The 24,398-nt window shown below is 47.9% G+C and overlaps 4 protein-coding genes across 5 annotated transcripts; 3 read left to right on the forward strand and 1 right to left on the reverse strand.

Moving 5' to 3' along the window:
• The first annotated feature begins 196 nt into the window (after positions 1-196).
• Positions 197-5,285, forward strand: pwwp2a (PWWP domain containing 2A). Its single transcript, XM_076032102.1, has 2 exons — positions 197-1,420; positions 2,079-5,285. Exons 1-2 carry the CDS (start codon positions 447-449, stop codon positions 4,093-4,095), a joined length of 2,991 nt encoding a protein of 996 aa, XP_075888217.1. The 5' UTR covers positions 197-446; the 3' UTR covers positions 4,096-5,285.
• A 3,294-nt stretch (positions 5,286-8,579) lies between these two features.
• On the forward strand, positions 8,580-13,026 carry slc23a1 (solute carrier family 23 member 1). Its single transcript, XM_076032104.1, has 14 exons — positions 8,580-8,701; positions 9,442-9,582; positions 9,792-9,949; positions 10,112-10,200; positions 10,288-10,355; positions 10,432-10,613; positions 10,724-10,844; positions 10,946-11,102; positions 11,261-11,408; positions 11,486-11,591; positions 11,952-12,081; positions 12,162-12,305; positions 12,397-12,492; positions 12,587-13,026. Exons 1-14 carry the CDS (start codon positions 8,684-8,686, stop codon positions 12,814-12,816), a joined length of 1,788 nt encoding a protein of 595 aa, XP_075888219.1. The 5' UTR covers positions 8,580-8,683; the 3' UTR covers positions 12,817-13,026.
• A 1,569-nt stretch (positions 13,027-14,595) lies between these two features.
• LOC142892071 (uncharacterized) lies at positions 14,596-20,083 on the reverse strand. The gene is made up of 5 exons (XM_076032103.1): positions 19,301-20,083; positions 18,063-18,398; positions 17,168-17,275; positions 16,901-17,093; positions 14,596-16,702 (listed from the first exon to the last, which is right to left on the reverse strand). The coding sequence occupies exons 2-5, from the start codon at positions 18,396-18,398 to the stop codon at positions 15,282-15,284; spliced, it is 2,058 nt and encodes a 685-aa protein (XP_075888218.1). The 5' UTR covers positions 19,301-20,083; the 3' UTR covers positions 14,596-15,281.
• Positions 20,084-20,382: 299 nt separating this feature from the next.
• mat2b (methionine adenosyltransferase 2 non-catalytic beta subunit methionine) lies at positions 20,383-23,967 on the forward strand. 2 transcript variants are annotated; one of them, XM_076032112.1, is made up of 7 exons: positions 20,383-20,554; positions 21,232-21,423; positions 21,577-21,691; positions 22,060-22,212; positions 22,315-22,508; positions 22,605-22,718; positions 23,336-23,967. In XM_076032112.1, exons 1-7 carry the CDS (start codon positions 20,525-20,527, stop codon positions 23,507-23,509), a joined length of 972 nt encoding a protein of 323 aa, XP_075888227.1. In that variant the 5' UTR covers positions 20,383-20,524; the 3' UTR covers positions 23,510-23,967. The 2 variants fall into 2 exon arrangements, with proteins under 2 accessions (XP_075888227.1, XP_075888229.1); XM_076032114.1 differs by having other exon boundaries at positions 20,393-20,554; positions 21,229-21,423.
• The last annotated feature ends 431 nt before the right edge of the window (positions 23,968-24,398 follow it).

Here is a 24,398-nt window from a genome sequence, read left to right on the forward strand (position 1 = left end):
ACCACTTCATTGAAACACATATTAATGCCGAATTTTGCAATTCTGTGAGGTTCTGGTCATTGAGTTGTAGAAACACTATCTTAGTTGTTCCTTTGCGTGAAGAAGGCGGGGGGGAGGGGGGAGGGGGAGGGTTGCGCGTTCACGCGTAAGGGAGAGAGATTCCGTGAGGAGAGCGAGATTTCGGCACCACACCGGAAGTCTGATCATCAACTGTTTCGGGGTGATCGGTCGATCAGATCAATCGTTTTTGTGTCTGCTAATGAACAGCGCCCTCTGGACGCGGCGTTGCGTCCCTTCGTCTCAAACAGAGCCAGCCAATGGGAGGCGAGGTTTTGTTTCGTTTGCGTTGAGTGACGGCCGCTCGGGCCACTGGCGGGGCACCTGCGCAGCGGCCACTGTCACAGGAGGGCGGGGCCACGCGCCGCTCACAGCTATAGCGGAAGAAAATGGCGGCCGTGGCTGCAGAGCCAGGAGCTGCGGCGGTTCCGACAACAACAAAAACTGCGGCCGACGACGACGATGGCCAGCCACAACCGGACCTGGCTAGCCCCAGACTCACGGCGTCCGGGGCGGAGACCAACGAGCCGCGGGAGTACGGCTCGGCACTGGAGGTGGTCGTTCCGCGGATGGACGACGGTGGGGACGGGGAGGAGCGCCGCCATGTCAGGCCGGAGCTGGATCCCGCGGCGGGAAAGGCGCTCTCTGATGCCGCCCTCACCGACGAACTGGTAAATACCCTGACGGTGGATCGGGTTGCTATGGACCGGTTTTCTCCCAGTGTGCCGGGAGAGCCAGAAGGCGGAGGCAACGTGTCCGTGCAGGCCGTGTACCGCAGCATCCTGGCAGACCCGCAGCCCTCCGCCGTCTTCCTGCACTCCTTCCCGGCTCCTCCTGCGGTCACCGAGGCTGGCCTGTCTCTGGCGGAACCGGCGGAACCGACGACCAACGTGACGACCGATCGGGCTGAAACGGCGGATCCGGACAGGTGTTACACCGCTCTGATCCAACCGGAACTGAGCCACAGCCCCAAGGATGCGATCTTCGACCGCAACGTTTCGAACGAGCGTCTGTCGGTTCCGGACGACCTGAATACAGACACCGCATACGCACCAAATCCTGCCGGGACCGAAGAGCAGCCGGGTCGCAGCCTGCGGGAGTCATCTTCACCGTGCAGGTCCCCTAAGAGACGTCCAGCGACTGACACCATAAAGCAGGAAAAACCCGATACCGAGGACTCGTCGGTGTCGGATCCCGGACCCGCACCAGGTTCCGGAACGTTGTCACCCGCATCCGTGCAAGATCTGAGTCCCGGTTCCGAGGTGCGAGTGTCTCTGGACCACGTCATCGATGACGCGCTAGTGGTGTCGTTCCGGCTGGGGGAGAAGGTGTTCTCCGGGGTGCTGATGGACATCTCCAAAAGGTGAGACCCACCAAGGTTCCGTTCCGGACCGCCTCTTTCCCGCTGTGGCTTCCGGAGTTGACTTCCTGTTTGTTTCTCGAACAACAGAATTGTGTGCGTCACCCACAAGTTCTCCTTTTTTTTATGCTTCGTAAAAGGCGAAGCTGTGTATCAGAGCAAAAAGCAACTGCTTTGCCAACTGCTGTCGAGAGCTTTACTTGCTGAAAGGTTTCTCCACGATCAGCAAAAACAGGTTGAACCTTGACTTTCAGCAAGAGATCGGGTTGGAGTTTAGCGCTGTCAGAGAATTACTAAGTAACAAGTGATTAATAAAGTAATAGCTGGGACGTAAAGCTACTTTTTACATTTAAAAAAAAAAAAATGTGGGACAGAGTCTTTCGTCATAATTTTAGTAAAACCCATGTCGGATCACAATATGGATCTGATTGAAGCCTGATGACCAGATGTTCAGGTTTATCTTCAACTCAAACCTTCCAGACTCCATCCAGCACTCTGCTCCAGGGTCCCTGCTTAAAAATGATTGTGTGAGAATGTTTGATTCTGTACGTCCTTTAGTGACATTCATTCACTTAACCTAAGTCGTGTGTGTGTGTGTGTGTGTGTGTGTGTGTGTGTGTGTGTGTGTGGTGTGTGGTGTGTGGTGTGTGTGTGTGTATAGATTCGGACCATATGGGATACCCATCACCGTGTTCCCCAGGCGAGACGACCGCTGTCGACCCCAGACGTCCGTCCCGCCTCCGCCGCCGTCACCAGACGCCTTCCCTACCAAACAGGAAGCGGTGGTCCTCAGCGCTGCGTCACCCCCGCCTCCCCCACCTCCTCCGCCTCCTCCTGCACCGTCTCACCCCTGGACCTCGAAGCCACCGCCGCTGTTTCAGGATGGCGCGCCTTACCCCCCTCCTCTGTTCATCAGGGACACCTACAACCAGGCCTTACCTCAGCCGCTGCCGCGCAAGATCAAGCGGCCCAAGCGGCGGTACCGCTGCGAGGAGGCCACGTCCATCATGAACTCCATCAAGCTCCGCCCTCGGCAGGTGCTCTGCGACAAGTGCAAAGGCGTGGTGGCGTCGGGCGGCCACCGGGAGGCCCGGCGAGGCCCCGTGGATCTGCGGGGCGAGGAGGCGTCACGGCGGCGGCGCGCGGCTGACGGACCGGTTTCCTCCGAGCTCAAGCGGCTGAGGAGCGACGACAAGGGAGGGCGGGCGGCGGCGGCGGACAAGCGCTCGGCGTCGGGGCTGCGCGTCGCGCCGCCGTCGGCCGCTTCGTCCGGCCGCGTCCTCAGGGGCGTGTCCTCGTCCTCGGCCTCGGCCTCAACGGCGTCCTCGTCCAGCCGGATGTGTCTGAAGAAGGTCCTGGCCAAAGGTTCCACCAGCCGCTCCAAAGCCCAGCAGGTCCTCAAGAAGCTGACGCGGAGCTCTCAGCCGTCCCGCTCCAAAGACCAGAACCAGAATCACAACCAGCACCGGCAGAGGGACGCGCAGGATTGCAACAAGGCCATGACGCGGGCCGCGGCCCTGCAGAACCACAACCAGAAGGTCCACTTCACGCGGCGCCAGCACCTCAACGCCGCCGCCGGCACCGCCCACACGCCTCTGCCTCCCCGAGTGCGGCTCAAACCTCAAAGGTATCGTACCGACGACAGCCAGGAGCCCTGCTCCTCCAGCTGCACCTCCTCTTCCTCCTCCCCCCCCCCACCCAAACCGGCCGCTCGCTCCTCGCCCCCCAAATCAGCGTTAGGCCCCGCCCCCGCGTCCACCGCTGCTCCCTGCGTAAGCGCTGCTGCCCCTCCTCCTCCTCTTTCTGTGCCCCTCCCCTCTGGCAAGAGTCGGGAGGAGGAGCAAGAGGAGGAGGAGGAGGAGATGGTGGAGGAGGGCTCGGAGCAGGGAGGCGAAGGAGACGGGAGGCAGGTTGCTGCTTCTTCTCCTCCTCCTGGGTCCTCCTCCCGGGAGTCCTGCCACTCAGAGCACAGTTCCACAGAAACCTTAGACCCCCTTCCTCACGCAGACCTGTCCTCCTCCTCCTCCTCCTCCTCCTCTTCTTGCTCCTCCTCGCCTCCGACCACAACTCTTCCCCCCTCCTCCTCCTCTTCCTCCTCCTCGTCACTGTCAGGCCAGCGGTGCCCCTCCTCCTCTTCCTCCACCACGTCCTCCTCCACTTCTTCTGTCTCCGCCGCTCCTCCTCCTCTTCCTCCTCCTCCTCCCCCTCCTCCTGCTCCGCCGGCCGACCGGGACGAAGAAGAGGCGGGGGGGGAGGAGGAGGAGGAGCAGGATGACGAGGGCGGCGACCCCAAACGGCGTCGCAAGTCCCCCGCGTCCTCCTCGGTCTTCTCCAAGCCGGTGACCCGGTGTCTCCTCCCCGACGGGCGGACGGTGTGCGTGGGCGACATCGTGTGGGCGAAGATCTACGGCTTCCCGTGGTGGCCGGCCCGCGTGCTCGGCATCACGGTGGCGCGGCACGGCGAGGCGGCGCGGCAGGAGGCGCGCGTCTCCTGGTTCGGCTCGCCCACCACGTCCTTCCTGCCGCTCACGCAGCTCTCGCCCTTCCTCGAGAGCTTCCAGTCGCGCTTCGACAGGAAGCGGAAGGGGCCGTACCGCCGTGCCATCGCCGAGGCCGCCAGCGCCGCCAAGCAGCTGACGCCCGAAGTGCGCGCCCTCCTCACGCAGTTTGAAACGTAGCACCGGCTGCCGTGGCCCCCACCGCACCCCCACCCCGCCCTCAGCCCCGCGCCCTCACCCCCGCCGCTCCCCCGCTGCTGCCACATCCACACTGGTTCTTACCGCAGGAGGTGGGAGGAGCTAGTCCGTTGGCTTTCCGTCAGACCGACGCTGACAGAAGGACGGTTTTGATATTCCTCCGCATTGTTCTTTCTGTACCGAGGCGAAGGGTGGGATGGGGGCGGGGCTTTTTTTTACCTGTCACTGTACAAGAGGGCTGTGGGTGGGGGATGTTTCTCGGGTGACCCCTCCCCTTCTTCAGAAGTGTCAGCGACAGCAGCGTCCCCCACCTCACAGTGCCCTGATGATGACATGGTGATGTCATCTCACTTGTTACAGCTACAGTCACCACTGGATCGGCCAACACAAAAACTCTTACATCACAATGATGTCACGCATTTCTATCAGGTAGAGCGAACACTAACACCGGTGCCAGTGAGAAGCACCAGCCCACATTTGATTGATCTTTGATCTGTCAGTGTTATTATTATTTTTTATGATTATTATTTTTTTTGCAGTTTTGATCCACAAGCAGCACGACATATCCGTTGGGGTTAGAGGGCGCTGCCACGCTGACATTACTTCCTGTTGTTTAGGTTACTCTGGTTCCTCCCCAGGCCTGCTGAGAACTATGGTTTTCTGTCATTGTTCTAATTAAGTAAAACTGTGAAATGAAGTTGTCCAAACTGAGGCTGAGGGGAACAAACAAGGCCAGGAGGTGATGAGGGTCCGTTCATTCATTAGCCAGTTTGTCATTGAATAGAAGATGATTGATGGATGCGTTCATGCAGCACCACTGGCCAAAAACAAAGTTACGGAGAGTCTGGGTTTGAGTGTTTGTTTTTTTTTCCGTTGCTGGACCTGGTCCTGTCCCGGACCCTGGCTCTGTTTGGGACCCTGGAGCCTCAGTTTGTCAATGTGAGACTGACAGACGGACAGGTAGGAGAGGTAGGACAGGTAGGACAGGTAGGACACACTGCTGAGAGACAGGACTCATGCGAAAGGACGAAGATTTTTTTTTTCCCCCTCTGTCGTCCGACTCTTTCTACGTCTGTTTGCAGATCAGAATCCTGAAACTGTCTGAGTCCGTCTGTGTACTTGTTTTTTTTCTCTCATGTTTCAATCTATTAAAAAAATGTCACACTTCTCAACGTCGTCACTTGGTTCTTCTTCTGTGGTGATTCACTGTAGGAGTCAGTGGTGCCTTGCTCGGTGGAACGCCGGCAGCAGACCTCAGATTTTCTCACCTGCAAACAGATGTTTGTTAAAAGCTCTCAGAGCTGTTTTCACCTGAATGTCACGACCGACCGAACCGCTGTAGCTCCAAGTGTATCTGTGACTGTAAACTCAAAATGTTATCATATATATTGTTACATCTGATTCTAAACGCATCTAAAAAAAAAAAAAAAAAGTTTTGTAAATCGCTGTAACTGTGACAGTGGCAACAGTGGCCTAAGCATTGCCGTCATAGCAGCTGATGGACAAAAGAAATGGAGAGCCAATCAGATTGCATGAAAATGTCAAAGTTCCTTATTGAATACTTCATGTAGCTTAACACTCATTGCTAATGCCAAGGGCTTGAAGTCACAGTTTAAGTCTCTAAGCGGCAATTGTTGTGAAGTTAGAGTTTCCTGAGGCCATTTGAAGCGACCGACTTCAGGTGAAAACACCCCCGACAACAGAGTGGGAAAACAGCAAAGCTTTACATTCCAGAGTGTAGCAGCATAAACACGACAGCAGTTTTCAATCTCAGTATTAGACTCTTATTGTTAAAAAAAAAAAAAAAAAGACAGGCAGTATGTCCACATCAGAGACTCGGCATCAGTTATGATTATTAGCTGGGACGGCATTTACTCCGGCTTTTGAGGAAGGGGTGGGGTGATTTTTGTCCTCACTTGACCCCGCCCCCTCATCAAGTATTCCAGACTAACCTGAAGCCATGATGACCTAAACTGCTGACAGCCAACATGAGGAAAAGTAGTGATTGGTGCAAACTAATATTAATCTATAAATCAACAGCTGAATGAGTGAAGACACAAGTCTGAACGACACCTGTCTATCTGTCTCTCTCTCTCATCCACCTTTTTCTTTCCCAGTGTTGCGCCACTGTAACCCGTCTCTGTCTGACATCACCTGTTGCTCCTGCTGACTGACTGACATCACTCTTTTCCTCTGATGTCATCAATGACCCCATCTCTTCTGCTGCCTCTCTTTTTCTCCGCGACATCATTTAGGACACCTGCCTCCCTCCCAGTGACATTCACATATTTCTCTCCCTCTGTGACATCACCAGTGACACCTGTCTCTCTCTCTGCAGTTGCTGATGCCGAGACTCCTGCGTTGTGATTGGCTGAGAAGCTGTGCAGCGCTGCCTGATGACTCGTGGACTAAATAATTATTTAATGAAGAATTTATATTTATAAAGAATTTATTGATCAGCCATTTTTGAGTGGATGCTACACTTAAATTGATGACATCACAGGTTTTATTTTGCGTCCTCCAATCAGCAGGCAGATCTTTGATCAATCAGTCAGGTCAGTCTTGGATTTAAGACTACATCTGTTCATACTGGGCAGATCACGTTAGCGTAGATTAGCACAAAGACTGGCAGCAGGGGTAATCTGATAGCATAGCTCAGTGTGAAAGGTAGCTTGTTGATTTGAATTTTGAAAAGGTGTAGTGGCAGAAACCCAACTCTTCTTGTGTGCAACATTTTTACCGGTGCAAGTTTGTTGTGACTCCGAGCCCTAAAACAGAAAATAGAGTCTAATAATTATAAAACTTCCCTGTTGATTCTAGAAAAGAGTGTTTCTGTTCTTCAGTTCTATGCCGATGATTTAAAAAAATATATATTGTTAGCACAACAATATTTTGATTAGACAATTGCTAAATGGGAATTTGACCAACCAAACATCTTATACTTGGCAAGTGTTTCAGGATCAGAGAATGAGAACTCCAGACTAATCTACATTTAGTCACAAGGGTGACCGTAAAGTCATGTCAAAGAAAAAAAACCTGATCTTGCGTAAAAGTCAGTATATCTGACTTGTGGTTTATGGTAGCTTGTCAGTTTTAAGGCCACACATAAAACAGTCACCAAGTGCAAAATGATGCACAAATAATTACATTATAGGAAGGAATAGAACATCAGTTTGTTTAGCATATACTGAATTCTTTCTTTGAAGAAAGTCTATTGATTAATCAGTTAACTCCAGCTCGTTCAGTTGGACAGTACACAAAGAATGTTTTGCACACCAATGAACGACAGAATTAAAGTGCAATAAAGGAGGAATCTGAACTCTGATTATCTGATCCATGAAGTGCTGCTGAGACTGTTGTGATGTGCATTTAAGTAGTGCGAACTGGCGAACTGCCCAAAACCAATTTTAACTATATGGAATGGATTTTAATGGATTTAAAATTTTATGATATACATGAAATGGTGCAAATATGTGACTAATTTTATTGTAATATTATGTAAAATCCTGCGGTTGAAATGCAATAAAAAGGCTGCATGATGCAAAAAAATCCCTGAGTGTTGATCAGTGATCAGTTTAGGGGACGGGCTTTGGGATGGACTTTGTTTTTTGTCTTTATGGAGGTGCATAAAACACATCTTGAATGAATGATCAGTAAAATCACATCATCATTTCAGTGATTGTGTTGCTTTTCAAGCGCCTTTGACTTTGAGTTAATATAAATTAAAAGCAATTTTAACACCCTATTCTAAAGTCACATAGTAATTTGTGATGACTCAGAACTGACCCACCTGCGATTAATCTGCTCATTAACGGCACCTGCTGCTGCCTTGGTGGAATTATTTTTCTTCGTTTAAACTTTTTTGTTCAATTGTCACCCTCTAATCCGAGGAAATAGATGTGCGAAGATTTTTGCCTTTTCTTTTTTTTTTAATTGAAACAGGTTGGTTTAAACCTTAAGTCCTGACACACAAGATGTACTCTTCAACACAGACGTGGGTGTTGACTCCTTTACCTTGGACAGGTGAGCTGCAGACAAATTAGCCGCAGCGTCTTCTCAAACTTGATGAGCTGCATTTGCAAACTATTCACAGAATCCCATTCATTCTGTGTGAGGAAGTCAGTTGAGCTCAGTGAGAGTCAGTGGATCTGAATGTGTTCAGGACTGACCTGCAAACGGAACGTAAACTGGTGGCCTGGAGTTCCTCAGATGGTGGTCTTTAGTCAGAACCAGAGCCAGTTTTCAGACTTCATGTTTGCTTGACCACATCAAGCAGGTGATGGCAGGGCAGACCGCGTGACTGAACACGGGGTGCCTTGTGCCCCTGTCACTGATCTGCATTCTAGGGTCAAAAACCAGCCAACTGCTCTCTCTAATCAGTATTTATAGGCAATAATCATGGAGTGCTGACTCAGCAATAGAGGACAGGTCAGTGAAACATGTGTGTGATGGTTAATCTATTCTTAGTCCTGGTGGACTTTCACCAGGACTAAAAAAAAGAAAAACACTCTTGTTTCCTGTCTGTGACTTTGAGTTTGGCCTGTAAGAAGCTCCGATAGCTGCAGTTCCAATGGAGGACGACGCACAGGTGAGTGTGATAGACAGGTGGGCAGCAGAGCTTAAGAACAGGTGGACAGATGGACCACAGGTCAGGGGGTCTTAATTGGAGGCTGACAGAGAGTCAGGTGGACTGTAGCACCTCTGAGTGTTTTCTTAGTACCTGTGAGCACGGCATCTCGGTAATGCCACAGATTCTTCTTCTTTTTTTTTTAGGACCATATAACATTAAGAAGAAAATTTGCTGATGAAGTTGTTATTTATTTTTAATGACCTGCTTGCTGTGTTTGGCTGCTCAGTCTCCCAATTCCCCCAATACAGATGTGTTGCTAAACCGTTGTGTAACGGTGTCGACTACAGCACGTGGTCCAGTCAGTAATGACCCACATCTTTTTATTGTTTGTGAGTCGTTTACAGATTGCTAATTTCAAATCTTTCAAAACTACCTTTTGATTAATTAAAGATACACTGGAAAAAAGGTCAGATTGAAAAAGTTAAATCAACAACTTTGATCAACAAACTAGAGTGATTATGTTTATTACCCATCAGAATAGCAGAATTTTGCAAAAAATCCAGGGGGTTGTGCCTGAACCCTCAGATGATTTCCATGTTACGCTGATGATTATCTCTTTTGCTCCGGTGATCTGTTGGCGCAGGATAGACCAGGAAGGTCGTTGACATATTAAGTGGATTTATGAACAAAATGAGACTGAATAATCTCCTTCATTTTCTCCTGCTGACCATAACCCTCACTGATGTTTCTTCAATCAGAGTCACGATTACCAGGTGGAGTCGGAGATCCATAGGGTTGAGGATGGAAAAGCCAAACAGCCACCAAGAGCAGGATCAGACATGATTTACACCATAGAAGATGTGCCACCATGGTACCTGTGCATTCTGCTGGGACTGCAGGTAGGATCTGGTCTCCGGTCTGACTAGTCTTACGTGTTTTTAAAATCAACAGCAATTTTTGGGCCGTGTTTCTTCAGTAAAAGTGGACATGATCACGGCCACATGATGTTTTCTTTTTTTGTTTTGTTTTGTTTTGCCCGAGTTCAGGCTGAACTGTTAACTGGACATTTTTGTGAAACTAACGCAACTGCCACCCCGTTTGTCCTCAGCATTACCTGACGTGCTTCAGCGGCACCATAGCCGTGCCCTTCCTTCTGGCTGAGGCCATGTGCATCGGAAAAGACCAGAACACAGTCAGTCAGCTGATCGGGACCATTTTCACCACGGTGGGGATCACAACCTTGATCCAGACCACGGTTGGCGTCAGGTGAAATCTCTATATTCATCACTTCACCAACACAAGCGGTGACGTCAGTGACGGTGTGTCCCTGAACGCACCAAAAATGTCAGATTGAAAAAAATATCCCCTCTGTGCGTGTGTGTATGTGTGTGTGTGTGCACGCGTGTGCGTGCGTGTGTGTGCGTGAAGACTTCCTCTCTTTCAGGCGAGTGCCTTTGCTTTTTTGATCCCTGCTCAAGCCATCCTCAATTTGGACCGCTGGAAGTGCCCCAGTGAAGGTGAGACCGTGTCGCTTTACACATGACAACATCGAGAAAGGCGGCAATGGCAATGATGCAAACTCTCCCTTTGATCTTCTGTCACAGAGGAGATCTACGGAAACTGGACTCTCCCCATCGACACGACGCACATCTGGCAGCCTCGAATCAGAGAGGTGTGTTTGCCTGGAGCCGAGGCGGCGCCATTGGGCTTTTTTTTTTTTGTCTCATCTGTCTTCCCATTCTTTCTAGATCCAAGGCGCCATTATCGTCTCCAGCATCTTGGAGCTCTTCATTGGTCTCTGCGGGTTGCCAGGTTTGCTTCTCAAGTACATCGGGCCGCTCACCATCACTCCCACCGTCTCGCTGATCGGCCTTTCGGTGTTCACAACCGCTGGAGAGCGAGCTGCGTCTCACTGGGGCCTATCAGCACTGTGAGACACCTGCACACCCACCTGTCCTGCCCTGCCTGATGCCCTGGAGGCCTTGCTTCACTCTCTCTCTCTCTCTCTCTCTCTCTCTCTCCCCCTCTGTATGTTGACAGGTGTATTTTTCTCATTGTGCTATTCGCCCAGTACCTAAGAGAGACGTCGGTCCCCTTCCCAGTGTACAAGAGGAAGAGGGGACTGACCTTCACAAGAGTCCACATCTTCAAAATGTTCCCGGTGAGGTCACAATGCGTATGCAGCAGGAGATTTGTCCAGTGATTAATTCGCCCAAGATTTTTTTTTTCTTCTTTTTTTTCTGACTGTTTTCCTGGTTTCAGATCATTATGGCCATCTTGTTGGTCTGGCTCGTGTGCTACATCCTGACTCTGACCGACCTGTTGCCGAGTGAACCTCAACACTATGGACACAAAGCTCGCACTGACGCACGTGGAGACATCATGAATTCAGCTCCCTGGTTCAGAATGCCCTACCCCTGTGAGACTTCTTGAACTTTGAACTTGCCTGTGCATTAACTGAATTCTAGCTGTTGCCCTCAACAGCAGGACACAACTATTGGCCCAGGCAGAAAGATTGTAAAGTTTGTTTTGTGCATTGTACAAGTAGGATTGTTGATTGTGAGCAATTTCTGACAGGCCAGTGGGGTTTGCCAGTCGTCACGCTTGCCGGGGTGCTGGGAATGCTGAGCGCCATCATGGCTGGTATCGTCGAGTCCATTGGTGATTATTACGCCTGCGCTCGTCTGTCTGGGGCCACAACCCCGCCAGTACATGCCATAAACAGGTAGGACGGGAACTGATTGTGCGTTTTCCTTTAGGTCTTGCATAAAAGGTATTTGACCATCTTATTCAAATTCACAGGGGAATATTCACTGAGGGCCTCTGCTGCATCATTGCTGGACTCTTGGGAACGGGAAATGGTTCCACCTCCTCTAGCCCCAACATAGGTGTGCTGGGAATTACCAAGGTAAGTAACGCGGTGCTTTCGTGTTAACTGTATTTGAGTTCGATCCAATGGAACTGGAGAAAGTCAGGTGTGAAACGGTCAACAATGTGCAACAGCTGGTAAGGGGGGAGTGATACTGGGGATTTTGGCATTGATCTGAGAGACGCTGTTTACTGTGAGGAACTGGAGTAATATGCCAGACCTCTAGAAGAGAAACTGCAACAAAATGATTGTTCTCATCATGCAAGTGTTGATCCGATACAAATACTCACCTTGGTATCTATGGTACCACTATTTAGATCAATACGCCTAGACCTAGCAAATGGACACGTGCAGCAATTTAAATGGTTCACATGTTAATGTTGGCGACCATGCATGCAGGTTGGCAGCAGGCGAGTGGTGCAGTATGGAGCCGCCATCATGTTTGTGTTGGGAACGGTGGGGAAGTTCACAGCTCTTTTTGCCTCACTGCCGGATCCGATCCTGGGAGGAATGTTCTGCACGCTGTTCGGTGGGTATCAGGTGACGTGCGTCCGTCTACGTTTGCATGTGTGCGTGTACTGTCACAGTGAAGGTGCATTGCTTCTTCAGGCATGATCACAGCCGTCGGCCTCTCCAACCTGCAACTGGTGGATTTGAACTCCTCCAGGAACCTCTTTGTTCTTGGGTTTTCCATGTTCTTTGGTCTCACTCTGCCGGCACACCTGGACACACATCCTAAATCCATTAACACTGGTGAGTGTGACGCATGTCTGCGTGAGTGCACATATCAAGTGAATGTGCTCCAACCATTGGGTGAATGTGTAATTATTGTGTGGCAATGTAGGTGTCCCTGAACTGGATCAGATCCTCACAGTTCTTTTGTCCACTGAGATGTTTGTTGGAGGTTTTCTGGCTTTTTGCCTGGACAACACCATTCCAGGTAAGACAAGGTCAAGCTGTTGGAAAAACAAACTTAAAAAAAACAACAAAAAAAACAAAAAAAATTTAAAAACTCTCTCTGTGTGTCTTCAAAGGAACAAGAGAGGAGCGAGGATTGATCCACTGGAGCTCTTCCTCTTCTTCCTCCTCCCCCACCTATGAGTTTCCTTTGGGGATGAGTGTGGTCAGAAAAATCCGTTGGCTCAGGTGGCTCCCCATCAGTCCCACCTTCACAGGTTTCAGGTCATCAGACAATCCACCACACGAGGAGAATGATGAGGATAAGGAGGCTGATGACATTGCTCTGTCCAGCACCAAAATCTAATGGGAGATTTTTAATTTACCAACAGTGTGCATCACAGCAGTAGTAGGGGCTCGTGGGTAATGCTGTGTTGTGCAAAACGCAAGAAATATTAAGAAATGCAGCAAGCGTTTTCTGATTGAGGTTCATATTCTTATTAAGACAGTGATCCAAACCATGTATTTATGTGCACAGCTGCAATAGGAACATTGTTGTTTACACGTTAATCAGCATTTTTCCAATTTTTTGGTCACCTCCAAGGAATTGAAGGCTTTTTTTTTTTCTTTTTCTTTTTTTTTTTTTACGTCTTCTGGTTCTTTGGCTTGTCTGAATCACAAACAACACTTGCTGTTCCTCAGATGTTCTGCAATTGAAGACAAGAATGGGGGGGAAATGGCAAGTAGAAGCCTGAGACTTGATAATAGATCAGCTGCAAACCAGGACTCACGATACAAACTGCAGCAAAGGATGGCAATGGCCGGAAGAAACCTCCTGAAAGAATTTTCATTATTGTCTGCTTATAAAGTGAATAATGTCTCTCAATAGCGCGGGTTAAATCAACGTAAGCCACATACCTGAGTGTGGTTATTGCTTAACCTTAATTACCTTATTGTAATTAAGGTTAGGTTGACCCCGTATATTATATTTGGAATATGACCTAAGCCTGATTAATATCGAACTATGGCTGCACGTGTAAACTTGCTTATCGTCCTCAACACTGATGTCACAATTTAAAAATATTTCTCTCGGGACAACCTTGGAACAGGTTAGAAGATATGACACATCTTTTAGTTATAATGGTGAACTGACAGATATTGTAATTAATGTTAAAAAAAAAAATAAGCCAAAAGAAGGACCTCTGTCGTGAAACTTTTCAAAAAGTTTTTTTTATTGAACTATTATCTGTTTCACATGAATAGTGGCAGCATTGGTCATTCATTGAACCACAGTGTTACATCATTTTCAGGTAGTTGTGCTATTTGTAATGATTTCTGATTAAGTTAGGCGATCGGCCCCTTCAGCTAACCCTGATCCACGCAACCAAACACGACTTTACAAATAAACCAGACTTTACACAAACCTGACTATTCCAACCGACTTAACCCTCTACAACTTAACCCGACCCTTACTGTTTTTATCAGTTGCTGAGACTGGACCTAGACTCAAGTTCTTGCTTTCTCTATTCTTCTTGGAACGGGCTGCAACCTGACCTTTTTCTGGAAACCCCCTTCTGCTCTGTAATTCAAAGTAGAATAATCAATTATTTTCAAGCTGTTGTTTATATTTTATATTATCTTACATTTTTAAAAATGACATCAATTCCAGGTGTAACACACTACAAAAGTGATTTCTGGTAAGTCTTAAAAGATCTTGAAATTTAATCTCTAAATAATATTGAATTAACATACGTTTGAACAAGCTGTTCAAATATTGTATTCTGTGTCAACACACATACATCTTGAACCTACTTAATGTGAACTATCATGACAAAAAACGTCCTAAACTTTAAGGAATCTCAACCATTTTAATCAAGAAATTCAATTGTTAACATGATCAAATATGTATCTTTCTTAAAAACATTTAAATTTTATGAATGATATGAATGATGATGATTTTCTTTGTAGTTATAATAATATAATATAATAATGGTGGGGAAAAAAACTGTAATTGTCGTTGTGGTTGTGTTCATGGTAATATTTATTACTGTAGTAATTTAGTATTTATTTTATTGTGTCCGATATTATCCGATCAGATTTTTTTGTCAGCTGCTGAACTTTTTTTTTTTTTTTTTACCCTTTTACTGCCTGTTTTACAGAAATTCAAGTTTTTTTTAATTACTAGTGAAATATATAAATGCTGTGCAAAATGTTAAAAATATAAAAATAAGAGAAACTCGAAAAAATGAGGTGAAGTAAGTTAAGTGTCTGCATAAATTGATTGATTTTGAATGAACAAATCAATAAAAACACAATCACAACAAGGAAAACTCAAGTCTTTGTCAGCAGCTGCATTCTCACCGAGTGTAAGCCCGTAAACATCTGCTCACACAAAGAAGATTGTTGCTATACTGCAACCTGACACTAGGAGGCAAGCGTGACATATTTAGTTTTAACATTGGCTGTTTCATTTCACCCCTGCAGAGAAGATTCTGTGCATCATCAGTGCTACCAACTGGTTGACACAAATGAAACAATGCATAAAGCAACAACTCTGACGCAATACCCCGCCCATTTTGCCCTTGCTAACTGTCAGGCTGTTTACATAGATTATTTTGGTTAAATTGAAATTTTAAAAAAAGAACAGCCCCATCTGTCTGTGCATGCTGTTAAATCAGTCGTAATGACAACCGGTTTGCTGTGTTCTTATTTGCTGTCTTTAAACATTTAGAACTTTTTCTGAAATAAGCCCAAATGACTAGAAATATTTTTGCAAAAAGAAAGAAGAGAACCTCACTAAAATACTGTAACAGTTGGGTGGGAGGGGTTGTATCACTGTGTATTTGAGAAATTGAGCGCTGGGCTGTGTAGGGGAATGGGCTGAAAGGGCTGGGCATAAAGTGAGGACACAGTGACCGTGGGTTGGATCTGCATCACGGACAGGACGGTGGGGGTGGGGTGGAGCATGGAAGGCGGGAAGTGGGCGGGGTTTGTAAAGCCCACAGGAAACACGCACCTGCCGGTGGAAGCGGAAGCTGGCAGGAAAACCTGAACATATTGGCCCGTCTCTGGATCCAGCAGCATCTTCCTCTGAGTCTGTGGTGGCGTGTCCACATAAAAAAATTGCAAAGGTGTGGCGTCAGTCACGTGGCGGAGGGCGGGATTGCTGAGGGCCGCCACAGGCGCCGAGGCAAAACTGGTGACCTTGTGATCGTGCGATGTCTGTTGCCGCTGTGTGGCTGTGCTGACGCTGTCCCTCTGGTCGACCGAGGTTCTGGTCCGATCTGCAGGACTCTGGTCAAGCTGATCGGAGACGTTTCCAGTCAATTTGCTCTTGTTCTCCTGAGATGCTGTCAGGAGATGGAAGAAGGAAGCAGCTGGGAGGGTTGGGATGTAGCTCAGCGGGCCTTGCACGTAACTACCCTTTGCCAGCTGAGGCGCCAGGGTGGAGGGGAATGTGGGCAGGGTGGGAAGGGTGGCAGGGGTGTAGAAACACGGGTGGAGGATCTGTTGCGAGGGGCAGGAGGCAAACTTGGGCGACGGACCTGGGATGGAGCCCTGCTCCTGGGTGGAGAGAGCAGGCTGACACTCCTCAGGACATTCAGACTCAGAGTGGGCGCAGGGTGCGGACACCCTGACAGCAGCGGCGGCAGTAGCGGGGGTCACTTCCTGCTGACTCGCCTTTGAGCGATCACTGCTGGTAGGTAAGTTAGTGGCCGGAGCTAACAGCCTGACGGGCGGGATGGCGTGATTGTCTGTGCTTCTGTTTGAGACTGTGTTACTGCTGCGTCTTTGCTGCGTGGCAGGACGACTGGACCGGTTGCCATATTTGCTGTGCTGTGATTGGCCAAGAGGTGTGATCCTGTTGGAAGACACGGCTTGTTGGTAGGTGGGTGGGGGACTTTCCTTCTGTCCAATCACCTTGAGGCTGGTCAGCTTGTTGCCGCTGTGCGGGAGGCTGTTGGTATTTTTAACTAAACTCCTGACATCTCTCACAACATGAACTGGAGCTTTCAGCCCCCCTGTCTCGCCCTCCCGCCCCTCCCTCCCCCTCTGCTGGTCCCCTGACTGGAGGATTCTGGGTAGCCCCGTGGGTCGGCTCTGCTGATGGGGCACTTTGCAGTGGCTCAGCTCCGCTTGCATCTTCTTGTGCAGGACACTCTTGATGATGCAGGATGCCATCTTTGTCTTGGTTTCATCCAGGGAGATAGATTTCTGCAGCCGCTGCTTGGAGTTCCCCTTGCCAACGGTCCCTGAACACAACAAATGTGACACAGAATGACTTGTCCCGAGAGCCACACCTCAGACTTAGACCTTGGCCATCAAATGACTGACGCCCCAATTGGAAGCCAGTCTCTGACTGAGTGAGCTAATTTGTCTCAAGAGTATTTTGTTTTAAGCAGGCACATGTTTGTTTTAACTCAAAGGCATAAACACACGGGTGTTGCTACCTTGACTCGTGTCTGCAGTCAGGCCCTTAGAGACCCTGTAGCTGTCCGTGTCACTTCCAGAGGTCTGAAGGGAAGCAGGCATGCTGTGCTGACGGAGCAACACATCCGGCCGGTGTTGTACAACCGCAGACAGCGCGTTATTGGCCGAGGACTCACTGCTACCCTCCGTCCCTCCACGTGGCCCATCTTTAACCTGGACAGGTGGACAAACAGGTGAACACGAATACAGAATGACAGGTTTTGATGGTGGACTGACAGGAGAAGTACCTGCAATTTCTCTGTTGTCTCCTTCACGATACTGTTGCTGTCTTTCCTCTTTCGCTGAATTTGCCTCTTTGGGACCATCTTTGGCCCCTCCCCTTCCTGTCCTTTAACCTGAGCAGAAAGCAATACACTTCACAATTCTTGAACAAATCTCACCTTGGAAAAAAAAAATCACAATCACTATGTAGGTGTTGATAAGATCATTTTGAATTGGGAAAGCAAAAGAGCTGTATGCAATATTCATCCATACTTCTATGTACAGAATGTCATGACATCTAGAGTAGAAGTCTCGCCACTTTTTCTACCTCTCCTTGTTGACCGGCCCTTCTGGCCACACAGAATGCTAATATATGTGACTTTCCACCTCCTCCCTGCCTTTAGAAGCAGAGTCCTCCTCCTGCTACTGGCCAGATTCTCCGACACGGAAGACTTTGAAGGAGCAGGTTTGTTGTTGTTGTTTACATGCAGCATAAAACTAAGACATCTAGTGCTGAAATTATATTGTAAATTTGAGAATTTGACTGAGAACCATTTCACTTCTTTGGTTTGTTGAGTTGTCCCATTTTTCCCTTTTCCAGAGTCATTTACAGACTCCTGCCAGAAAAAAGCCCACTCCATTTCAGCTTCCTGCTAAAACGGATGCTTTGTTGGACCTTCAGTATGTTTACCATGGTGCAGAAACAAGGTGGCTGCAAGACCTCAATCTCAGCCACCTCACTGCAGGCCATACCATTTAGCTGGGAGAGGCAACAGTGACATGACAAAGAGGTGGTTACCAGAGCTGTATTTTAGTGCAGACAGTCTGGTTTGAGGAGCAAGTAGTAGTAGTAGTAGAACTAAAGGGTAGCCTTCTGTTCAGTTCACTCACAGGCATCTAAATGAAATGACCTGAACTCACCAACGTTTCCATGTTAATGTCAACACACTCAAAGCTACTCTCTGGGTCGGACTCTTCATCCTCTGATTGGAGGATGACAGACGGGGGGAGGTGGAGGGAGAGGTCTTCGTCCGACCAGTCGCTCAAGGACTCGCTGTCCTCAATGTCGTTGCTGCTGTGGGTGGACACCTCCAGGTAGTTGCAGGTCAGTTCAGGCTTTTTCAGCACAGCGACTTGAGAGAACAGAGCGGGGAGCTGCGTCTCGGAGTCGTGATGAGGCAGGAAGTCAACTTCAGGGCAGCGGTGTGCACTGAGGAAGAGGCGCCGCCTCTCTCCCCTGTCTCGTCCATCGCTCATCTGTCCAGACAAACAGCAGAAGGCAGGCGAGGTTAATGGGTCTGGTCCAGTTGGTGCCCTGTTGTTCTTGACACATTCATAGAGCACAAACACAAGTCACAGTGACAGAAATAGAACAGAAAACAGCAACAGAATGACTGAACAGTTATGCATCTAGTTGCTCTATTGAGGACTGAGCGGAAACTAAGACAAGGCCTCGTTTCAGAAGAATGTGGAGGAGGTAGTTGGACAGGGACACAAAAATTAAACCAGCCAGAAATGCTTTCAAATGTGATACCGCCATGCTGCCTGCATCTTTCCAAAACAAACAGCTGACAACAATTTTCAACATATCATGTTGCCAGGATGATGGAACAGCTGCCAACAAGAAGACGTTTCAGGAGAATTTCCCTGCGTTGTTTGTCTTGTCTCTTCAAAAGCTTACCATCAAAATCTGAACCGAAAGAAAATCACGGCCAGCGATTCAGTCTTCATTGCCTTCCTCCCTTTCAGTAATTGAGATGAGGATCAGCAGATCATCACTTTTCCTTTTCTTATTTTTCAAGATTTAATTTTCTAGAAGTTCAAGTTTAGAAAATTTTGTCTGGCATCATTCTATTTTCCTTTAAATGGATCATTCAGAACCAAAATAAATGTTCATATGTTGCGATTGAGTTGTTATCCTGTTTGAATTTCACTGAATAGAGATAGTGTTTATTCAGTTATTTGTTTACTTTAAAGGCAAGACCAGTATTTTTTTTGAAGCTCTGAAGAGGGTTTTTGTTTCTGTGTGTCAAAACTCTCTGCTGGACAAGTGCTGATGGCGTGTGGGAATTTCCCCTGGCTCCGGGTGTCTAAAATAAAAGCCGCAATTTGTCGTACTGTTGATATGCCTGCTCCAAAAGTCAGGTCTGAATTCTTACCTCTGAGGCTTCTCGTGAAGACCAGGCAAATGCAAGTTGTGGTTTTGGAAAGGCAATCTTTGTCCAAAGTCGGGTTCTGGTCCTGCTGGTTCAGTGGTCACAAAGCAGACTGCTGATCCGTTTGTGATCCTGTTTGTATAAACTCGGTTCATCGTCAGGGCGATGGACACCCTGCCAGAGTGAGAGAGAAAGTGTTGGTGACAGAGCACAGCCTTAGAGAGAGGGAGGACGGTTGAGACACATAGGCGAGAACAGAAAGAGAGAGTGGGTATCAAGACTACAGGTTTCTATTTTAGAAGGTGACTGACAGACGAGGCTGCCATCCCTCCCCCTCCTCTAGGGAGGGAGAGAGAGAGAGAGAGAGAGAGAGAGAGAGAGAGAGAGAGAGAGTGTGTGTGTGTGTGTGTGTGTGTGTGTGTGAGGGGGTGGTGGGGCAGGAGGCAGAGAGACAAGCAGCAGCCGCCGAGGCTGAAGTTTCAAAACAGCAGTTTCTTCATTTGCCAGTAGATGGCAGTGGCAATAGAAGTGTACAAAATGAATGTACCAAAAGAAACCGCTGATGAATGTCTAAACCACGAAGACTGTTGTCACAACGTGAACTTTAAGCACGTCTTTTATGCTTTATTTACAATGCATACGAAGTATTTGAATTGTTGATAGTGTAACATTGTTGATATAGTGGGAGAAATGGATTGTGGTGTTTGTCGCACTGCAGTCTCATTACAAAAAAGTGTGACCAGACGTTGATATTTCTCTCTCCCAACAGGTAAGAAGCAGCATGCTGTACACCAACCACAGCAATAAATTGTGGCATTTACATTGGAAAGATTTGTGTAGCATAAACATTGTGACATAAAAATTTTGCCATCACCATGTGCATAGTGAGTACATTTTAATTACGGATTTTGGACGATTCCAAATGTGGCTAAATTTCTGGAAGAACAGGCTCTCTTTGCTGAGCTGAGTTGAGAGGGGAAAAAGGGGAAAAGTATTAAGCATGTGGTTCACTGAGGGGAGCTGGACTTTGCGCTCTAGATTCTGTCCAGATGAGGGCGACATTATTGTTTTTTGCCAGCTGGTCATCAACGACGGTTGACGGTAAAGAAGAAGAAAAGGCGGAAAGAGAGGAAACCGAAACGGGGGAAAAGGAGGACGGGCCGCCTCAGCGAAGAGTTTGTGCTTGACTGGTTCCTGCTGTGCTGGACCGTGCTGCACTCGGTCCAGATGCCTGGATGTCAGTCCGGTGGTTCGGAGGTACATTGCAAATGCTGTTAGACGCATTGCGTCACTGTGTGAAATGTTGTCCCCGTCCAGTTCCGGATTTAGTTATTGCTACATTCTGTTTACCCTACCGCCAGATCTCCTCTTAAACAAACTCTAACTCAGTCCGTCTCACATCATACGAGTGATTTGGTTATTTCGCGTAGTCGATGTTTTTTTTCTTTCTTTCTGTGACGACATCAGTTAGCCTGTATGCTAACCGGAAACGGTGTAACGGTACACTTGTCCCCCAGATTAGGATTAGGGTGTGTATGCACATCCCAGATGCCGATTTTGTATTTTGGTGTTCCCAAATAATACGAAAGGTCATATGCTGATAGACGGATACCTTCTACCTTGTAGCATAAAATATGTTTTTTGATCTAATATAAAGGCCTAATTCCCAGATATTTTATTTTTTATTCATGTTCTTTTCTAACAAGGGTTTCATATCTTTATTGCTGTGAAAGGGTGATCATAATCATCTTTTTTAAGCCTCGACTTTGCCCGTCTTCTACAATTCTAAATTTATTTATGTATTTATTATTTCTTACATACATTTTTTTTCTTCAAATAAAACAACTCAATCTAGTTTCTAAACATGTAATTTAAAGTTTCCAGCAAAGCAAGTGTCCCCTTTTAATTTGTGACTGACACTGTACCCCCAGCAGGAGGCGATGGGCTCTGCTCCCAGGGTCCTTGTCACCGGAGCGTCTGGCCTTCTGGGTCGAGCTGTGTGCAGAGAGTTTCAGAGTGGCAGCTGGTCGGTCATTGGCACCGCCTACAGGAGAGCAAGGCCCCGCCTCATACGCTGTGACCTCACAGATGAGGATGCCGTCAGAGGACTGCTTCATGAGCACAAGGTACCACACGTCAAAGTCGGTGGTGCACGACGGGCTGCATTCATGCTACAGTGAAACAGAGCCTTTTTTAAGTTTTATTCAACAGATGGTTTTGAGTAATTGCTGGGTTTCACGTTCATTGTTCAGTGTCATGAAAAAAAGTTTCGTTTTCAGCCCGACGTGATTGTCCACTGTGCAGCTGAGAGACGTCCAGACATTGTGGAGAGACACACTGAGGCAGCTGTCAACCTAAATGTCCACGCAACCAGCATGCTGGCTAAGGAGGCTGGTATGTCATCTTTCCTTCACTGCTAAATGAAGGTTTCTGTTATTTGTCTTCTCAGGGAAGGTGAGCCCTCCACTCTGTTCAGGTGTGTGTATGTTTACACAAACAAATAACAGAAATAAACTTAAGTTAGTGTAACCTGAACAAATTTTTTCCTAAAAAGAAATGAACAGTGTGGCTTGTTTGAGTTTGATCCTACTTTTAAACTTGAACCTGAGCAGTTTACCAGAGTGATGTTTGCTGATGAGACCATAGCCAGCTTCTTGAGACTGAATAGCCTAGGTTTACTCTAAAGATCTCTTGCGAAGTGAAAACCCTGCTTCATGATAGAACTGTGGCCTGCGTGTGTGTATGTGTGTCTTTGTGTGCAGCTTTGTGCGGCGCCACCTTCCTGTACATCAGCACCGACTACGTGTTTGACGGAAGGAATCCTCCGTACGGGGAAGACGACACTCCCAATCCTCTCAATGTGTATGGCCGCAGCAAACTGGAAGGGGAGAGAGAGACACTCAGACTCTGTCCAGGTGCGCGTCTTCCTCCCGTCCGTTGCTGCCTCACCTGCCTCCCTCCGTCCTGCCTGCTCGTCCCTCATTTGTCTGTCTGCCACCCACTTGTCTTCGCCGCAGCCGCGCTAATCCTGCGGGTGCCCATTCTGTTCGGGGAGGTGGAGTCCGTGTCAGAGAGCGCCGTCACCTGCTTGTGGCTCCGCGTCCAGGACACGACGGAGAGTTGCACCCTGGATCACTGCCAGCAGAGGTTCCCCACAGACACCCGGGACGTGGCCGCCGTCTGTAGGAAGTTGTGCGAGCGGGCGAGACAGGTGGGCTGCCGTCCCTCGGAGAGGGAGACGCGTCTGTCTGTCTGTCTGTCTGTCTGTCCACCTGCCTGTCTCACCGCCTGTCCGTCTTTGTTGCAGGAACCGTCCATCAGTGGGATCTTTCACTTCTCGTCCAATCAGCAGATGACTAAATATGAAATGGGCGTGTCGATGGCCCGTGCCTTCAACCTGCCCTGTGACCACCTCATACCGGTAAATATAAACACCATCTATACGTCGATGGATTGTTGCATTGTCTTCACTATATTCTTTTTTTTTTTTTGTCCCGTCTGGCCATACTGACGAGCAGAAATGTGTTTGAATGTCTTCATGATGGCTGATGAGCTTGTGACCCGAGGGTGTGAATCCCACACGTCGTTTCACGAACTGCTTGTTGAGTGGTTTTATGATATTTTTATGGATAAGTGATATTCTGGCCATGACCGGACTGAGGGAGGGATAGGGAGTGAAAAGACAGTAGAAAGGGGCTGTAAGTGAGGGGCAATAGGGGGGAGAGAGGGAGGAGAGAGGGATAAAGTGAGCAACTGGCAACTATATACAATCATTGTGTTAAAAAACATCAACAAAAAAACAAGATATTAATTTCCATAGTCAATTATCCATTAATGAACTAATTCAAATAATAATCCTATTAACTCATCAAGAAAAAGCAAAAGATGAATACATATACAAAAAAATAAGATAACCATACATAAGTAAGACAAGTGTGTGTGTGTGTGCGTGCGTGCGTGCGTGCGTGCGTGCGTGCGTGCGTGTGTGTGTGAGAGACTATCCCAGTCTGACATTGTTACTGGTTCCCCTCTCTTTAGCTGACAGAGCAGCTGGCCGCCTCCACCCTTCGCCCAATGAACAGCCAGCTCAACTGCTCGCGCCTGGAGCTGCTGAACCTCAGCGTCGAGCCGCGACCTTTCAACACAGCCATCACCGACTGTCTGTGGCCCTTCACGCCAGACAAACGCTGGCGACAGACCGTGTTCCACTGACAGAGAGACGGCGTAGGACGAAGAGACGGACACGTTGCTTCTCTTAGCAGGCCGATCTGTTTTTTTTTTTGTTTTTTTTTCATTAATAGTTGGAGGTTTTCAACAACAGCAACGGTTCAGCTTATAAACACAAAAATTATGGTTTCATTTCCTGCTGGACTGGAATGTGATTGGCCATGACCAGCTGTGTAGGTGGCGCTTTAGGCAGATACGTCATAGAAAGAAAGATGGGGAAAATAAAAATCCTAGCGTTTGTGTTGTTTATTGATTTAACTTAATTTAAATGTGTGTAGCAGCAAATAAGTAGGTGAGCTGTTTCCAAATGTTAATGTTGTGGTGATCGGCCTCTTGTGTAAAATTTACCGTTATCTGCCGAGAAACAGACATTTATGCGATTCTTCACTTGTTGGATTATTGATGATGCAAAACTTTAACACATTAAAATTGTGGAATTGAAATCTGACTCTTTTGGCTTTAGTTAACCAAAAGACAGGACGCCCTTCCAACCAGCGAAGGTTTCCTGTTGCTGCTGCTGGATCACAACTTACAAGACATCATAAGAATAAGAATACACAACAGCTTGCAGTCCCTCTCTGTTTTCTCCATCGCTATCAGTTTTCATTCCCGTAGATTTTTCATCTGCCTGTATAAACAGCAACCCCCCCTTTTTTTTTTCCCCTGGCTGTTTGTTTATTGTTGCTGCCAGTTTGGGCCTCTCTGTCTGGCAAACTGGAGACTGTAAAGTCTAGCAGGACCCACTGATCCGTCCTATCACTTTGTTCTATTACCTCGGCCACCTTGCCGCATTAACACAAGCATCCTTTATGAAACAAGGTTCAGTTTCATGGAGCAACTTTGCTTGCCCCACTAAAACTGAGTTGCTGCCTTA

Source organism: Nelusetta ayraudi, unplaced genomic scaffold (genome assembly GCF_046127955.1).
Source record: "Nelusetta ayraudi isolate G7.1 ecotype Tasmania unplaced genomic scaffold, CSIRO-AGI_Nayr_v1 ptg000033l, whole genome shotgun sequence".
NCBI lineage: Eukaryota > Metazoa > Chordata > Actinopteri > Tetraodontiformes > Monacanthidae > Nelusetta > Nelusetta ayraudi.